This window comes from Ustilaginoidea virens, chromosome 6, assembly GCF_000687475.1.
Source record: "Ustilaginoidea virens chromosome 6, complete sequence".
Classification (NCBI taxonomy): Eukaryota; Fungi; Ascomycota; class Sordariomycetes; order Hypocreales; family Clavicipitaceae; genus Ustilaginoidea; species Ustilaginoidea virens.
In genome coordinates this window covers 777,551-791,704 of record NC_057321.1, presented here as the reverse complement: position 1 = coordinate 791,704, position 14,154 = coordinate 777,551, and the positions used below count along the sequence as shown (strand labels likewise).

The following is a 14,154-nucleotide window of genomic DNA, read 5'->3' as shown; positions in this document are numbered from 1 at the left end:
GCCCCAAACAAGAGGGCCGAGAGCACCCTGGTCTTGTATTCACATTCCGGCCAGGCATGGCTCCTGGGCAAGGGGAGTGACGTGGTGATGGTGACAGGCTACAGCCACAACGGGCAAGAATAGAAGCGAACCGGTCAGACAAACGGCGTCGCTGTGCTACACCCATACCAGTAAGATGCAGTACCAATGGGATGGAAAAAGTAGGGGGGGGAGCCAAACTGATGCCTCACGCCACGGCGTGGTCCAGAAATCCGCTGCATCCAGGCCGTCGACTCGTTAGGTGGCATTTTGCCTTGCTTATTGTTTGGACCACTGCGACTTGACTGATGGACAAATGCCAGGCAGAAGATTGGTTTGGCCTGGCGTCCAGCCTGGTCTAGGCTCCGAGAATGGGCCACGGATGGCCCACGAGTAACAAATGCCGCATACATCAGGGAAGGGAGTAGCTGATATGGAGGGACCCGGAGCGAGCATCAGCCACGAGGGCCGCCGGACCGCGGCGAATGCGATTGAGAAGGGGACTGATCACGAGTACGGAGTAGTGGGCGCGAAATCCGTGTCGTTTTTTTTTTTTTTTTTTTTTCTCTCTCGCTTGACCGCCGGGTGAGCCCTTTGGTCAGGGCGGATACTGCCTGGCCGGAAAATGGGTGCTGGAAGTGGCCGCGTGGATCTGATTCCGCAGTCGGGGTGTCCATTTTGGCCGGTTTGGCCATTCTGGCAAATTTGAATTTTCCCAGTGGGCGCCCGCCTGGACATGTGGAGGCTGGAGCGTGGGACTTGCTTGATGTGTAGCTGCCAACATGGTAGTCTGGCCAATTGACTCTGTTCAGCTCGGGCGTTCCGACTTTCGTTTCGCAATGGGGGCAAAGAAAGAAAGAAACATGAAGGGTCTGGAGAAAAAGAAGGCAGAGGAAGGGCACAGGGGGCAGTGAGCAAGCGCAGCTGCCAGCTGCCAGCTGCCAGCTGTTGGCAGTCACGTCACTCACCAATGGGCCGACAGCACATCGGTACCCGGCCCCACTGTGAAAAGGTACCTACCTACCTCCTAGGAGGAGATTATGTGGTTATGTGGCATGTGCGATGCCAAGAGGTACGCCTGGAGATTCGCTTCGCACTCGCCGAAAGCTTAGCTGCAACTGGCGCCGACTTGCGACAGGAAAGTTACGGCAAGGTAACCCACCCCGAGGTACCAGGGTCATGCACTGGTGAACGCCTCCAGAAGACGCCGCCTGCGTTATCCATTTCTCAAAGTACTCCCCAGTCTGGAGTCTGCGCTCCGTACAGCCTCGCGTTAGGTACCTACCTACCTAAGGGTAGGTAGGTACCTGGCAAAAGTCGGGTCGGTCCTGCCTGCTGAGGCTGAGGCTGACCATGCATGGTCAGCGTCCCATCAGCCCCACCCACATGCCGTGCCGATGAACCGACAGCTCCACCCGACATTGGTCGCCCTTCCTTGGACATAATAGGGTAGTTCTCCGTGCTCGTGGACTAGGTAGGTAGTTAGTGGTGGGCTAATAGTTATACTGCGCCGTGTAAATAAGGTAGTTTCGGATCACCCATGTCATGCATCCAACTGTCTCTAGCTCGAGACGTCTATCGAAGACGAGACCAGGGGGGCCCCTGTCACCGCCGGGATCCGCGCGCTGCGGCTTTGGCCCGGCGCAGCGTCGGCAGATGCCCTTTACTGGAACTCAAATAATGCAGAACCGCGGCTCAAGGGAGACGGGGCATTACGTTCATTTCCTATTCAAGCCATCCGGATTCGCACCCCTGACCGCCGCTCGAGAGTCGGTTCAAAGCGGCCAACCCGGCCATAGGCATAAATCGGTAGTACTCCGTAAAGGCGTAGAAATCATCCCGTTGACAATGAAGCCCACTACTATCTTTGCAGCCGTACTTGCATGGAGCCTAGTGCAATTTTACCCCTGATACTACTCCTCAAGGAGGGAAAAAAAAAAAAAAAAAAAAAGAAAGGGCAAAAATCTTGACAGAACGGGGATTCGAACCCCGGCCACTTTCGTGAACGGAACGCTCCTTTTCGGACGCGAAAGTGCATACAGATGCGCTTGAGACCGTCGCCATAGACCACTCGGCCATTCTGCCTTGACGCTGTGCGTGGACTAGTGAAGCATACCATGTAGGCTACGCTAGGTAGCCCGTCGATGCAGCAGCGTGGGACTCCGTACTCGGTCAGTACCGCGACATGGATTGAATTACGGGATCGACATCATTCTCGACTCCGGTGCTCCGTCCGTACCAAACATAGGAGCACGTTTTATGTAGACTATTTTTTTTTCCCTCTCCGATTTAGATTGCCAAGATGTTTGATGTTGATGCGAATGTTCTGCACCTCGAGTCATGGTTCGTCCTGGCCAGCAGCAGCAAGTCGCGCTCAACAAAGCTTAGTCACGGCAAGGCAATGTGCGTGCTCCGTCCGACGGCGCAGGCATCGCCACAATCAGCCAGCCGCAGCCCGCTCGCTGCAGCTGAAAAGTTTGCCCGTGGCCAAGATTCACGCCACCTCTCTGTCACGGTAGCACCGCAGGTTTGGCTTTTTTTTTTTCTTCTTTTTTTTTTCCTTTTTTTCCCCCCTCGTTTCTGTCCGCAGTGGCTGTGTTGGCTGCAAGGCTGTGTTTTGAAGAGGGCAGTTGGGAGTTGCCTGGGATCCGCCGCCATTGCCTGTGTGGGATTTTGCTGACCTAAGCTCGCGACTTGTTCGTACTTGCCTCGTCCTTGCCTCGTCCTTGCCTCTCGAATCATCACATCACGGCTGTCTCTGGAGCAAAACTTTTCAATTTCTTCTATCCTAGCGAGACTTCCTCGTATTAGTTCTGATTATTATTATATCCGTGTAATCCAGGAATTCCAAGCACAACCAGCAAATCAAAACAAAAGAAAAGTGGCAGAAAAACCAGAACGGAACAAGTCGGCACCAAACGAATTACTTCCAGCCGCCAAAACCCCCCCTTCCATTAATCAGATTCCCCCCCCCCCCTTCCGATAATCTAAATCACCAACTCCCGTGTCATAACGCCATATCGCCCGCCCATCGGCACCAGGCCTCGCGCGCCCAAAAGATTCAAGAAGCCTTCCTATTTGCCCCACACAATAGGCGCTTCAAACTCCACGTCGGGCAGCGCGGCACGAGCGTGAATCGCCCCCGGGCCCTTGGCGTCAAACTTGTTGGCCTGCTCGTCCCAGCACGTGCCGCTCTTGACGTCGCTGCAGAACGGATAGAGCACCTTGTCCGGCATGTGGCAGAAGGCGCGCTCCATCATTGAGGTCAAGCTTGGGCCGACGGCCGTCTCGCTGGCGCAGAGGAACTTGGCCGAGTGGCCCGCGTAATGGGACTGGATCCAGCGTCTCTCCATGCCAACCGTTCGTTTCTGGAACTTGTTGGACGTGGGCCTCTTCTTGATGGCCTTTTTGGCATCCTTTTCGATCTTCTTCCTGACCGTCCTGTCTCTGACGCTGGATCCGTCAAAGTACTTGGGCGACTTGTTTTTGTAAAAGGCAAGAGCAGTGTTGTTGGGGCTGCAGTAGCTAAACAAGACGTCAGCCACGAGCCACGAGCCACGAGCAACGAGCCCATCAATGACGAGCTTCCAAGACGCAAAGGAAACATGAGCAAGGGGGAGATGATGGCTCTGCACTTACTATGCTTCGTTGTGGCCGTTGGCCTCACGTCCCTGCTTGAACTCGGGGAAGTGAATGCGGATGCCGGTGGAATACCCCTTCTTGTATCCCTTGGAGCCCAGCCAAACGCAATCAAGCTTGATGGTGCCGTTTTCGTACTGGGCATCAATATCAGAGTAGTACCTGGAGCAGAGCCGTGTGTCAGCAGATCCAGCCCGCCCGTGGGGGGTAAAGGGGACCGAGAATGACAAAGAAAGAAAAGAAAAGAAAAGAAAAGAAAAGAAAGGAAAGAAAAGAAAACAGGCGTTGCTTACCAAGGCTGCGAGCACGTATGTGCCCAGTTGCCAACCCAGCCATACTTGTCGCCGCTGGGATACGTCACGCCGACCGCAGCAACGCACACGGGGTCGCTTCTGCCCGTGATGAGGGCGTAGGCAGGCTGCTCCGGCATGTCCTTGACCACCTGGGTGCAGTAGTCCTGGCCATCGACGCACTTCTTGCGATGTCTGGTCTGGCCAATCTTGCGGCCTTGGTTGTCAAAGGCGCGCACGCCGGGGGCGCCGCCTCCAGCCCCCGCCAGAGGGTCGTAGCCCTCGTTGTAGCCTGCGCCGTCAAGGCCAATCTTGAAGCTGTAAGTAATGTCGTTTGGGTCGGGGACCTGGGCCTTGCCAATGGCAAACGACACGAGGCCGATGATGGAGGAGCCCATGAGAAAGCCGAGACCGGCCGCGCTGCCGGTGATGGACCCAAGTCCGAGAATTGTTCCTACGTAAGCCATGTCGACGGCGATGGAGTTTATTGGAGCCGATGAGAATGTAGATGCAAGTGCGATGACCATTTCCAGACGAAGCTGGGCGAGGGAGGCAGCGGCTTTATACTTGGCAAGCTGGGCCGACGCGTCGAGCCTGCAAGGTTTGTCAGAGACACAAGGTGAGCAGAGGGTTCGCAGCCTGCCGACGAGGTATGAATGACGTACAGAGATTTGGCTCACACGGGCTTGATTGCAGAAAACCTTTTTTTTTTTTTCGTCTTGTTGTCTTGTTGTCTTGTTTTTTTTTTTTTTTTTTCTTTCTTTTTGCGCCCTGCTCACGAAAGAATGAGTTTCTGGTCCATGGCCGGCGAGAGAGTCAAAATATATACTGCACTGGCAGCCACCGCAGAGGTCTGGTATCTATCTGGTGACCACGGCCTTGGGCTGGTCCTCGCTGGCAAGACGAAAAAGGTTAATTCTCTTTTTTTTTTTTTTTTTTTTTTTTTTTTTTTCCCTTTTTTTCTTCAGGCCCCAGCTTTCCATGTTCTAGGAGGGGAAAAAAAAAAAAAAAAAAAAAACCCCGTCAAGCAGCCTCGCCGCGGCACAGCAAAAGTATAATTCCCGATCCAGGCTCGCAGGCACGGCAAAGGCTGCCGCTTGCCGCCTGCGAGCTTAAAACGCGGGCTGATGCGCGCAGGCAAACCCAAGTCTCCCCACGGCGCGCAGAGCCAAGTCGGACTGGACGGACAAGGCCGAGAGGTGGTGGGCAAACTTTGAGCCTCGTCTTTGCGAGCAGCCGCTGTTGCTGCGGCGACGTGACGCCTCGTGGCCTCCATCCATCTTGGAAGTCTCCAGAAGGGGGGGGCGTGGTATCTGATGGGACGCGGTGTCTGACGGGACTTGGGTTCTGCGCGTCGGCCGATGCCGAAGGCTAAGCTGCCGAGTCGAGCTTGAATTGGGTAAACAGGCGGCGCTGCAAGGCTGCGCGGGAAAATGCCAGGAAAATGCATGGCCGCTCGGCGCGCGACCCTCATAGGATCAGGGACTTGCCTCGGGGCGGCCGTGTTGGGTTTTCAAGCAGTCTGGGGATGGGCATCACGTCGGGCAAGCTTGGCCATGGTCCCGACGTGATGGTCATCAGCGACGATGAAGCAGCTCCGAGGCCATTCGCGCCGCTGGCCCTGTAGTCAATGTGAACTGCATTTCCCAGAGCAAAGGCAACCCCAGCCGTGACAACTTCGAGCACCACGTAGCGCCAGGACTGCCGGGCATGCCATGCCGTTTGACGCAAGTCTCCGTCCATCACGACTCGCCGCCGCGTCTTTGTAGCACTCGCGCCCACATGCACCACCAAGCAAACACAGCTCGATCAAGAACTTTGCAGATTTCTAATCTAGTAGAACTGGGAATCCCCCCCTTTCACGCGTCGCGACGGCTCCTGAACGTGCCGCTCCGGCAGTGCGAACGGATCCGTCTCCTTCACGCGTCGTGGTGGCTCCTGGACGTGCCGCTCCGGTAGTACGACGGATCCGTCTCCTTCACGTTCCACTCCTTGTACCCCGTCATGACGTCGTCGAGGCTCTTGCCGGCCGTCAGGTCGTCCAGGCAGGTCCGCGCCCGCTCGACGCTGGCAAACAGAAACGCCACGTCGAGCGTCACCCTGTCCACCTGGCCGGCCAGCCCCCTCCTGCGCTCGTCGTCGGCGATGGCCCGCCCCAGGCGCTGCAGCACCTGCCACCCGGCGCACACCCGGCCCGCCAGCTCGCGGGCCCGCGCGGCGCCCAGCCGGCCGACCTCGCCTTCGCCCTGGGCCATGCGCGCGCGGCGCACAAACCGCCGCGGGCTGCGGCGCCGCTCGACCTGCTTCACGACGCCCTGCACGCTGTAGCCGAGGGGGCCGAGCACCGCCGAGACGGGCTTGAGCACCAGGCCGCCGAGGCCCATGCCCGCGCCCTTGAGGAGGCCGACGACGCCTTCGTTCCTGGCGCCCCGCACGGGCAGGCGGACCACGCCGGTCACGCCGTCGTAGACGCCGTACACGAGCTCCCGCCGCGAGGCGACCAGCCCGGACCGGAAGCCGCTGACCCTGGTGGGCCGCCGGACCGTGTCGTCGCCGTACAGCCTCGGGGCGTTGTGGAAGCCCTGGGCCAGCGCGACGAGCAGGTTGGCCGGCGCTCTGGCAACGGCCAGGGCCGTCAGGCGCACGCTGCTCGAAATGTCCCGCGCGTACTGGCCGGGCCCGGGGACGAGCGACGGCGGCGGCGGCGGCGGCGGCTCCGGCTTGTCCGGCTTCTCGCCGTTGACCCGTATGGCGGGAATCTGCTCGTCGGTCTGCGGGCCGTCGCCGCCGCCGCCGTTCCGTTTCGGCCTCGAGTGCATCCTGTGGCAGAGCCTGCGCTTGGCGGTCTTGCCGACTCGGATGGGGCCGCTCCCGATGCCGCCCAGCACGTCGCGGACCGTGTTCTTCAGGGACTCGGCCGCCGCCGTCACCGGCTCGCCGGGCCCTTCAAAGTCGAGCCACTCCGTGTGGCGGAGCAGCCGCAGCCGCTTCCAGCTCAGGTGCCCGGCCTCGACCAGCATGTGCGCCGCCACGGCCCCGAGCCTGACGTGCGTGCCTTTGACCTTCCACACCGCCACGTGGGAGGGCACGATGGCGCAGCTCAGGGTCGGGGGCCCGTACGCCCTCATCTGCTTCCGGAAGCTGTCCAACGTGTTCTTGGCGCCGTCGCCGTCCTGCTCGATCGACCGGGCGATGCGTCCGGCGGCGGCCCTCGCCTCGGCGGTGAGGAGGTACCTGATGCCGTCGGCGAGCCGGTCCGCCGTGAGGCGCTTGTACGGCACCGGCTCGGGGCCCGCGCCAGACTTGCCCACCATGCTGCCCCAAAAGTACTGGTCCCCGAAAAAGGGCACAATCATGGTGGGCAGGCCGCACTTGAGCCCGATGGCCGTCGTCCCGGCGCCGCCGTGGTGGACGCACCCTCGCACCCTGGGGAACAGCCAGTCGTGGGGGGTGTTGTCCAGCATGAAGATGCTCTCGGGCACGTCGTCTCGGCCCAGGCCGCCCCAGCCCCTCGACACCAGCGCGCGGACGCCCGCCTTTTCCACGGCCTCGAAGATCAGGTCCGTGAACCGGTCGGCGTCGTCGACGACGATGGATCCGAAGCCGATGTACACCGGGGGTTCTCCGGCGTCCAGGAACCGGACCAGCTCCGGGGGCGGGTGGAAGGCCGAGGCGAGGTCCAGGAAGACGAAGCCGGACACGGCAATCTCGTCGCCCCAGTCTTGGGGCTTGGGGATCAGCCCGGGCGACCAGAGGTACGTGACCGGCACGTGCATGCGGTAGGTGGCGCACGGGGCCCAGAGGGTCGACACGGGATCCAGCGCCAGCGTGTTGACGCGCATGTCGTTGATCAGGTCGCCCAGGCCCTGCCACGTCATCATCTCGACAAGGGGGTACGAGATGAAGTTGGTGTACCCCTGGTCGACGTTGGTCTGCTTGATGCTCGCGAGCGGGTGCGGGAACGCGTGCGTCGGGGTGTAGGGGAACGTGAAGACCAGGTGGAGAGGGATGCCGAGCGCCTCGGCGCAGTGGATGTGGGCGAAGCTGGGGGGGTTGGCGATGATGGCGTCGGCAACGAAGACGCGGCGGCGGTCCCCGGCTCCCCTCCCGCGGGGCGTCGTCTCGTGCTCGGAGGCGTGGATGCAGGACCGCCAGAAGCCGTCAAACATCTCGGCCATGGCGGCGCGGCGTCTGCCAATCTCGCCAGCCTTCATGGTTTGCAGCGTCGGGATCATGCCGGGGTTCTTGACCATGAAGGCCATGAGCTCGGCGGGATCGCCGCCGACCGAGAAGAACTCCAGCCCAGAGTCCTTCTCGACCAGGTCTCGAAACGTGGGATGGGTGGCGATGCGGATGCGGTGGCCAAGCTCCTCCTTCAGGTACTTGCCTATCCTCAGAAAGGGCTGGACGTCGCCCCGGGATCCAACCACCATGACGACGATGCTGAGGCGCGGCATGGGCAGCGGCGGCGGCGGCGGCGGCAGCGGCGGCGGCGCAGACGGCAGGGACGTGGGGCGAGCCGTCGTCGTCTTGGCCCTTCTCGGCCGCATGCTGTGAGCCACGGCACCGAGAGCATTGGCAATGTATCCCGTATGGGCGGTTTCATGCACCGTGATTGCCAACCGTCCATCGCTTTGCGCGCTTCCCGTGCTCCTGCAGTGCCGATCGTTCACCAGGATCCTGTGCATGAGGCTCTTCCTCTTCTTCTTCTTCTCCTTTGGCGCGTCGATGCCGCGAATGCTCTTGCCCCCGGTGGTCGTTGTCCCCAGGTCTTGGCCGCCGTCGGGTGGCGCATGGTGCAAGTCTGCCTCGGACGAAGCGTCCGACTCGTCGTCATCTGCGTGGCTGGTCGAGATGGCGCCGGCGAGCGGAATCCAAGCTCTACTGGGAATCGACTGGGATCTCTCCCGCTTGTCCGGGTATGTTTCGGTTTGCCACCTCTCCAGGGCGACGGGGCGGCAAGACTCGCCAGAGCCTGGGGGAGATGGCGCGGAGAGCTTTCTGTGGACGGCGCCGAGTCCCGACGACGACGACGACGACGACGACGGCACCTCTAGCGTGCCGGGGAAACCAGCGCGGCTGCCATGCGGTGGTTGCAGGATGGCACGGCCGGGACTCGTGGCCGATGCGTCTTCGGGCGGGAAGCTCTTTGGAGCCAGGTCGCTCTTTGAAGAAAGGTCACTCTTTGGAGCCAGGCCGCTCTTCGGATCCAGGCCGTTCCTCGGATCCAGATCCATTTCGTCCCGCGAGGTTGACCGGCACGCAGGATCCATTACGCGAGAGCGCCCCCAGCAAAATTTGCAAAGCCTGCTTCAACGACGGCCGGCCCTCTTCGAAAAGAACCACCTCGGTTCTCCCCAGGCGGCGCGGAGGAAGCCACTTGCCCACAGTCGGACACGGACACAAACCCAGTACCGGCTCAGACGTGCCGTCAACGGAGCCGCAGAATCTGGGACATGCAGCGAAAACCCACGATGCACGTTGTCCCAGGTTCATTGCCTCTTCGGGGGGGGTTTTTTTTTTTTTGGCCCCATCGTAGCCGTAGCCCGGACTTTAGCTGGCGTCTGATTTCCCCGGAAATGCCGTGCGGCGCACGTGCCAGATGCATGTGCGTCTGCCGAACGTGCCGGCAACTCTTCTGCCAGGGCTGACAGACCAGGTCCAGGTACAGTACGACGCAGCTACAAGCAACCTGCTCAATGCTGTATTACTCGCTCCGGAGCACTGCTGCTCTAAAATGCGATTGACGCTACGCAAAGTGCCAGGCGGCTTTATCGGGCGTGATAGGAACCTATCGCAGTGCATAATACCCAATAAAGTCACATATTTCCACACGTTTGGTGCTACAGAACCCTCCGGCTGTGTCAAGGTTGCAGTTATTTTCCCCCCCTTGGTTTGTTCGGACCCATTACCTCCTTGGTAGCCGGCCTAGCCGCCACACCTTTCATCACTAATGAGATCCTTACACCAGGGATTTCCACCATTCCGAATCTGTAGAAGCTAATAAGCGACACCTTAAGCGCTAAACTATAGCAGATGACGCGTCGTTTGTCCGCCGTAAATACTGCCAACTTAAATAGCCAAATGCAGTAAGAATAGCCTCGCAGCGCCCTACATGCCGTGCCCTACCGATGCGACGTAGCGCGACGTAGCTCCGAGTAAATCTGGGAAAATTGCTAGTACCTTTACCACTGTACTGCTTCCAGGTACCTATCTGCTGATGTACCCTGTATATGGTTTTCTATTGGCTTAAGTCCTACAGATTGACATCATCCAAAAACCAACGTATACGGACACACGGCGTCATGGTCGGCCGCACTACGCCATGACGTCAACTGCACGTCGTCGCCGACGCAACCGCCGTCCGTCACCCATCACCCCCCGCCCGTACTTTAACCCTCCCACACCACCGCCTCGACCCCAAAACTCGCGCCGATTTATTCCAGTCGTCTTCACCAGCTAATCCCCCACCCGCCATGTCCCTCCAACCGCCTCGCTTCGCCGCCGCGCTACGCGCCGTCCGCGCCTTGCACGCGTGCCCCGTCGCCAGGCACCCGTACAAGGACTCCCAAGACCGCCGGTCGCTGAAGCCCCGCAGCGCGCAGCACACCAAGTCCGGCCGCGACGACGACGTGGCCGCCGCGTCCAAGGCCGCCTTTGGGCGCGACGTCAGCTCGCCCGAGGAGGCGCGCGCCGCGGCCGCAGAGGGGGCGGCGGGAGAGGAAGACGGCAGCGGCAGCGACCCTCTGCGGGCCAGCGGGGCGAACCAGGGCCTCAGCAAGCCGCAGGGCGACGAGGGCGGCAAGAATCCCGGCGCGGGGAAGGAGGTCAGCAAGGGGGGGAGGAGCGGCGGAGGCGAAGCGCCCAAGAAGGGTGGGTTGCGGAGATGACCATGGCTGCTTGACGGGGTATTCAAATCGGTTTTTATTATTATTATTTTTTTCATTTTTTGCAAAAAAAGGAAACAAGTTAAAAAGTTATGAAAAGAGAAAACAGAAAAACCCCCAGACCATATAATCCAAGACGAGAGACCCATGACATTCCGTGCTTTGCGACGGCACTTCCTACAGCCGCTAGCCCCTTTTACTCAATACGCAACTTGAGAGGCCAGTCCGTGCAGCTCTCGGTCCCAGCACCGATGCTGGCTGATCGAGTAGAACAACTGGTCCAGAAAGTGCTTTGCACTCTTCCCTGCGTGAATCACCTCCTTCAGAGAGTCGGGCTTAGCGTCCTTCAACGTGACGACGCCGTAACTCTCCACCGCGTCACTACCCCCGGACAGCTTCACGTCGTCCAACTGCACAGCGTGCCTGACCAAATCCACCGCTTCACCCGTCGCAGCAATAGTCTTGAGATGGCCAAACGCTTCTCGGATATAATGCGTGACTCTGCCCATCTTCTTGAGCGTGGCAACCGACTCCTCCCCGCCGGGGATAAAGAGCCCGTCAAACAAGGTGCTTCTCTGTCCTTCAAAGTGGTGGTCGGGGACGAGCCCCTTGCCGGAACTCTTGTCCTGGCCGGCCGAGTAAATCGCCGAGCGGCGCGGGCCAAGCACCACGGGGATTGCCCGCGCGGCCTTGAGCGCCACGAAAATGGCATTGTAGGCGATGGAGTCGTAGCCGTCGGCGATGAGGATGGCAACCTTGCGAGACGCAATCGTCACCCGTTCGGGCATGTACTCCAGCTGACTCAAGCCCTTGGCCCTTTTCCCGTGGTTTTGCCTGGCGGATGGCGAGGGGCTCGGCCCGCCCACCATGCTGGCGACGGTCTGGGCCAGTCCGAAATCAATGTCTGCAAGACGCTGGGTCAAGCGCTCGTGCACGATGGGCTCTTCGCAGTGGTCGAGCTCAAAGGAGAGCGCGGCCTTGATGTGGTTCTTCTCCACTTCCGACATGGAGTTGTAGAACAGCTGGGCCTGAGAGAAGTGCTCCCGGAATTTCTCGCTTTTGCCGCGGACTTTGATGCCGCCGACCTTTTCAGGATAATCGACGTACCCTCCTTCTCTGCCCGCCGCGGCGGGTGGCTGCACCCCGTGCCGGTTGGGCCAGTAGTTGACTTTGCTCTTGGCAATGGTGTGTCTCAGAGCGCCGTCGCGATTAAAATTCATCACTGGACACACCGGCTTGTTGATGGGGAGCTCCTGCCAGTTGATGCCCAGACGGGTGATTTGAGTGTCAAAGTAGGAAAAGTTTCTGCCTTGCAACAGGGGGTCGTCGGAGAATCCTATACCGGGCACGACGTGGCTTGTGCAAAAGGCTACCTGCTCCGTTTCCGGGAAGAACTCGTCCACGTTTCGGTTCAGCTCGAGCTCGCCAATGTATCGAATGGGCACGAGATCTTCGGGCCACACCTTGGTGGCGTCGAGGATGTCAAAGTCGAAATCGTCTTCTTTACCCTCGGGAATGACCTGGATGCCAAACTTCCACCTGGGATACACGCCGTTCTCAATGGCTTCCATGAGATCCTTTCTGTGGAAGTCGGGGTCCTGGCCTGCAATCTTGAGGGCCTCGTCCCAGACAAGAGAGTGAACGCCAAGCTCGGGCGTAAAGTGGAACTTTACAAAGTGGCGTTCCCCCTTGGAATTCATCAGGGTAAACGTGTTCACGCCGAAGCCTTGCATCATTCGGAAAGAACGAGGAATAGTTCGATCCGACATGGCCCACATGTACATGTGGGTTGCTTCCGAGTGCATGTACATAAAGTCCCAGAAGTTGTTGTGCGCGGATTGCGCTTGCGGGATCTCGTTGTCCGGCTCTGGTTTGGCGGCGTGGATCAAGTCGGGGAACTTGATGGCGTCTTGGATGAAGAAGACGGGTATGTTGTTGCCGACAATGTCCCAGTTGCCTTCGTCGGTGTACAGCTTGAGAGCAAAGCCGCGCACGTCGCGGACGGTATCGGCAGAGCCGCGACTTCCCAGAACGGTCGAGAATCGAAGAAACACGGGTGTTTCGCGAGACGTGTCCGTCAGCACTCCGGCGTAGGTGACATCCTCGGCGGATTCGTGTAGCCGGAACGTTCCGAAGGCGCCAGTGCCACGGGCATGGACCACTCGTTCGGGAATCCGTTCATGATCGAACCGGTGTAGCTGTGGGAGGTTGGTTCAGAGGTATGGAAACCAGAGCAGGGTTGGATGGAGACGAGGCGTGATTTTACGGACCTTTTCCCTACCAAAGACATCTTCCAGTAGCATGGGACCAGTGGTCTTGTCATTTGCAACGCGCAGCCAGTCATCGGTATTGCTCTGCTTGGTTCCAAAGTCGGCGGTTATACGCGAACTCTGCGTCGGCTCTACCGTAGCGGTGCGGAGCTGGTCGGTTTTTGCCGTCCTCGCCGCCATTATCACGGCGCTTGGTTTGGGGATGCTTGGCACGTTGTCGAGGGAAGACATCATTTCTCGACACCTTGCCTCCTTGTCGGTAGATTCGATTTGGCTGTTATATATGACGCACGTAAATACCGGTTGCCTGCCAGCAGAGTCGACGAGGTTGCGGCAAGCGCTCATGTAGATAGATGCCGGGAGACGTCATGGCTCCACCAGCCAAAAGATGGCATTGGATTGATGACCGGGGAACATCGTTGGAGCTGTCATCTCGATTGCGGCCGTTGATGACGGAGATGATTGCGACATGCTGATGTAATGAAGGGTAGGGCAGTGATGCTTCCCCAGTCGGTGTGTGCGTCTATGTACATAGTCCGTAGTATGTGCGTTTGTTGAGAGAGGACGTTTGTTGGAAGCCAAGACGGAGAGAAGTCTCCGAGAGAGGAGAGCTCGAGGCGGTCATTGGCTTAGCCGAGTGCCTAGCGAGAACGGAGCACCTGCCTGGCAGCTGGCAGGTATGTACCTCCAGAGTCCTAACCAACCAGACATGAGACAAGCCGCCCCGCTCTTACCGTTGGCGCCTGGCAGTTCTTTTCACAGTTTATCCCGCCAAAACAAACCAAAACCAAACCAGCGACCAATCTGTTGACTCTTTCGAAGGCAAACTGTCGAGCACCGAAAGTCGTGCACGGAATGATGCCTACAACCGATGCTGTGGAGTGACGTAATGTATTCACTTGCCCGCGGGATGATGTGCGATCAGTCCGGGCTGTTCCTTTGTATAATAGGTCCCGGAGTCCTCCTGAATCCTCAAAGGTCGAAAACAGATGAATTGTGAATCATAAACATCCACTACCTACCTTGTCAGAATCCGGAACCAGTCGACCA

The 14,154-nt window shown here is 59.1% G+C and overlaps 4 protein-coding genes across 4 annotated transcripts; 1 reads left to right on the top strand and 3 right to left on the bottom strand.

Annotated features, from left to right (window-relative positions):
* Positions 1–3,092: 3,092 nt before the first annotated feature.
* UV8b_07187 (uncharacterized protein) lies at positions 3,093–4,749 on the bottom strand (the record flags this gene model as incomplete). Its single annotated transcript, XM_043144684.1, has 4 exons — positions 3,093–3,543; positions 3,658–3,819; positions 3,951–4,541; positions 4,727–4,749. The coding sequence occupies 4 exons, from the start codon at positions 4,747–4,749 to the stop codon at positions 3,093–3,095; spliced, it is 1,227 nt and encodes a 408-aa protein (XP_043000619.1).
* Positions 4,750–5,866: 1,117 nt separating this feature from the next.
* On the bottom strand, positions 5,867–9,184 carry UV8b_07186 (uncharacterized protein; the record flags this gene model as incomplete). The annotated part of the gene is made up of 1 exon (XM_043144683.1): positions 5,867–9,184. The coding sequence occupies one exon, from the start codon at positions 9,182–9,184 to the stop codon at positions 5,867–5,869; it is 3,318 nt and encodes a 1,105-aa protein (XP_043000618.1).
* Positions 9,185–10,423: 1,239 nt separating this feature from the next.
* UV8b_07185 (uncharacterized protein) lies at positions 10,424–10,837 on the top strand (the record flags this gene model as incomplete). The annotated part of the gene is made up of 1 exon (XM_043144682.1): positions 10,424–10,837. The coding sequence occupies one exon, from the start codon at positions 10,424–10,426 to the stop codon at positions 10,835–10,837; it is 414 nt and encodes a 137-aa protein (XP_043000617.1).
* A 197-nt stretch (positions 10,838–11,034) lies between these two features.
* Positions 11,035–13,335, bottom strand: UV8b_07184 (uncharacterized protein; the record flags this gene model as incomplete). Its single annotated transcript, XM_043144681.1, has 2 exons — positions 11,035–13,032; positions 13,105–13,335. The coding sequence occupies 2 exons, from the start codon at positions 13,333–13,335 to the stop codon at positions 11,035–11,037; spliced, it is 2,229 nt and encodes a 742-aa protein (XP_043000616.1).
* Positions 13,336–14,154: the final 819 nt, after the last annotated feature.